This window comes from Verticillium alfalfae, genomic scaffold, assembly GCF_000150825.1.
Source record: "Verticillium alfalfae VaMs.102 supercont1.13 genomic scaffold, whole genome shotgun sequence".
In the NCBI taxonomy this organism is placed as follows: Eukaryota; Fungi; Ascomycota; class Sordariomycetes; order Glomerellales; family Plectosphaerellaceae; genus Verticillium; species Verticillium alfalfae.
Genome location: NW_003315026.1, coordinates 995,835 through 998,552, shown reverse-complemented (window position 1 = coordinate 998,552; position 2,718 = coordinate 995,835). Strand labels below are relative to the sequence as shown.

Below are 2,718 nucleotides of genomic sequence, written 5' to 3'. Positions count from 1 at the left end.
GGATGGCACCAGAGCGGCGACGACCGGCGACCTTCACGTTCCATCAACGAGGAAGAACAAGCAGTTCCAACTCGGAAGCTGTCGGCGGTTCTACAACCAAGTACCACCGGCCGAAGATTTCGGGGACAGCTTCGGAGCGGGGGGACCATGATTTTAGGGGCGGCAAAATCACCACAAAGCGAAGGCGGGCCCATTCGTGCCGCGGGACAAGGTGAGGCCAGGGGTGGTAAGAAAGGCGCCGGAATGGGGGTCTTTTGTGGTTCTACTATGGTACAGCGAAAATTACTACAGACATGCTTTTCGGCGCACGTGCTTGCTTGTTCTCCTGTCTTGCTGCCCTGCCTGCCTCTAGGTCTCACAAGCATGTTTTTTCCTCCATGACTTGTTGGCCAGCTCCTCGATTTGCGGAATTTCAATGGGTCCCCTGACCTTGTCGTCATCGAGAGCCTCGACGACGGCCTCGGCCACCGTCTCGACGGGCAGCGGCTTGGCACCGCCGGCCCCGAGGAAGCCGCCAAAGACACCGCCCGTGACCGTGTTGAAGAGGGCGCCGGCGCCGGTCATGGCGGCCATGGGCAGGGTGAACTTGCGCGAGCTGTCGTAGAGGAAGGGCGGGCGCACAAAGACGCCGCGCATGCGGGGGAACTCGGAGGCGATGACGCTCTCGGCCTCGCGCTTGGTGGTGATGTAACGGGCCGGCAGCACGGGGGCGCCGCCGGCGGCCGAGATGTAGACGAAGGCGCTCGCGTTCTCGGCGGCGGCCTGCTTGGCGAGCATGACGGCACTGTCGCGGTTCATGACCTCGTAGGAGAACTGGTCGGCCGGGTTGGTCGGACGAATGTTCTCCTTGCCGGGCTCCTGCTTCAGCGGGTTCACGATGCCGCGGTCCTTGACGGGGGCAAAGGCCTTTTGGAGGCCGACGAGGGGGGACTCGCGACCGGAGATGGCGCCCTTGTAGTCGGCCTCGAGGAGGATGCCCATGCTGTGGACGACATAGTCGGCGCCCTTGAGGAGCGGCGCATAGGTCGACGGCTGCAGGATGTCGGCGCGCTCCCAGGTCACCTTGTGGGACCAGGACGGCGGCGAGGCGGACGAGGTGACGGTGTCCCAGCGGGGTTCACCGGAGCGGCTGACCAGTTGTGAGCTGGGGGGAGGGTTCAAGGGTGGGTTTTCTCGAGGTGTGCCTACCTGACACTTGTGACGTCCCAGCCTCTCTGTACGGCGTATTTGCAGATCCGTGAGCCTAGGAAACCGTTGCCACCACAGACCACCAATCGCTTTGCTGTTGTTGCCGACATGGTGTGTGCACGACGTGTGGTGTGTGTTGAGGAGGTACGTATACTGATTGTGTGGTAAGTGTGGCGTGTGAGGCGTGGGAGAAATGAAATTATGACTTGCGATGGAGGATGATAGAATAGAACCAAGATGAAAAAGAGCAGAATCAGTGGTCAAGGAGGCCGGAACAAGGTCGCTCAATGGTGGTTCGATACTTTGACGATGTAGACTGAGGCAGGCACTGACGCACAGCATGCAGCTCAAGTCATGATTTCATCGAGGGTCGAGGCTGACAATGCCGAGGGCCCCACTACAGCTGTGCCATTGGCCTCCATCGAGGCTACAGGGGTGCTGCCCACCGGCCTCGCCTCTTCATTGGTTCTCCTCTTCTGACCCTGCTACAGTGTCCCGCCATCGCGGCAAGGCTGGCGTCAAAGCGAACATGTTTCTCCAACACGTTCCCTGCCCATCGATTTGCCCCCTCCATCAGTTTTCGAGGTCATCGTCATCACCATCGCAACACCAGCTCGAACACCTGCCCCATAATCGTCATATCGTTCGGCCGTCATGGCGCCTCCGAGCAACCTCGGAAAACGTGTCAAGGGCACCCAGGTCTGCCGGCCCTTCATCTACGGCACCACCGCCATTCCCTTTGGTCCCGAGAACCCAAAACCGCCCGGCGTGCCTGACGACCACACACACTCGTGGCAGGTCTTCGTCAAGGGCCTCGACGACACGGACGTCACCTACTGGCTCCGTCGAATCCAATTCAAGCTGCACGAGTCCATCCCGAATCATGTCCGAAGTGCGTCCCCCGCTCCTTCTCTCCATCCTTGCCCCAGACCAAACCCCGTCGCATGCTGACGCCTTGCGCCTCGCAGTGATCGACGCCGAACCCGGCAAACCCTTCGTCGTCAACGAGACGGGCTGGGGCGAGTTCGAAATCACCCTCAAGCTCTACTACGCCACCGAGTCGGGCGAGAAGCCCCAGACTCTCTACCACCACCTGCGCCTGCACCCGTACGGCCGCACCGAGGAGGAGAAGGAGGAGATGCGCACCGGCAACGGCGAGGTCCGCGCCTGGATCTACGAGGACCAGCTCTTCAGCGAGCCCTACGAGACCTTTTACGAAATCCTGACCTCGGGCGCCCACCCCAAGGGCCACCCCGGCGGTGCCGCCGCCGCTGGTGCTAGTGCTGGTGCTGCTGGTGCCGGCAAGGCGGGGCGGCGGCGGCGGCGCGGGCAAGGGCAAGGCCAAGGCCCTGCCCCCGCTGCCCGACAAGAACGCCCCCGCCGTCTGGGAGCGCACCGCCATCGTGCCCGCGCACGGCAAGCCCGGCCACGAGTTCAGCCGCGACACGGAGCAGCTCGAGATCAAGAAGCTCAAGGACGCCCAGGACGCCGCCCAGAAGCTCTGCAAGTCCATGCTCGACGAGCTCAAGG

The 2,718-nt window shown here is 62.4% G+C and overlaps 3 protein-coding genes across 3 annotated transcripts in view; 2 read left to right on the top strand and 1 right to left on the bottom strand.

Moving 5' to 3' along the window:
* VDBG_08921 (pre-mRNA-splicing factor SYF2) overlaps nt 1–151 on the top strand; it is a gene marked incomplete at both ends in the record, with an annotated part of 1,157 nt that extends 1,006 nt beyond the window's left edge. Inside the window, one exon of the mRNA XM_003001079.1 lies at nt 102–151. Coding sequence (XP_003001125.1) covers nt 102–151 — 50 coding nt within the window. The remainder of the gene's footprint in view (nt 1–101) is intronic.
* Nucleotides 152–348: 197 nt separating this feature from the next.
* VDBG_08920 (NAD dependent epimerase/dehydratase family protein) lies at nt 349–1,298 on the bottom strand (the record flags this gene model as incomplete). Its single annotated transcript, XM_003001078.1, has 2 exons — nt 349–1,129; nt 1,189–1,298. The coding sequence occupies 2 exons, from the start codon at nt 1,296–1,298 to the stop codon at nt 349–351; spliced, it is 891 nt and encodes a 296-aa protein (XP_003001124.1).
* A 544-nt stretch (nt 1,299–1,842) lies between these two features.
* Nucleotides 1,843–2,718, top strand: part of VDBG_08919 (YEATS domain-containing protein) — a gene marked incomplete at both ends in the record, with an annotated part of 2,269 nt that continues 1,393 nt past the window's right edge. Inside the window, 2 exons of the mRNA XM_003001077.1 lie at nt 1,843–2,080; nt 2,157–2,695. Coding sequence (XP_003001123.1) covers nt 1,843–2,080; nt 2,157–2,695 — 777 coding nt within the window. The remainder of the gene's footprint in view (nt 2,081–2,156; nt 2,696–2,718) is intronic.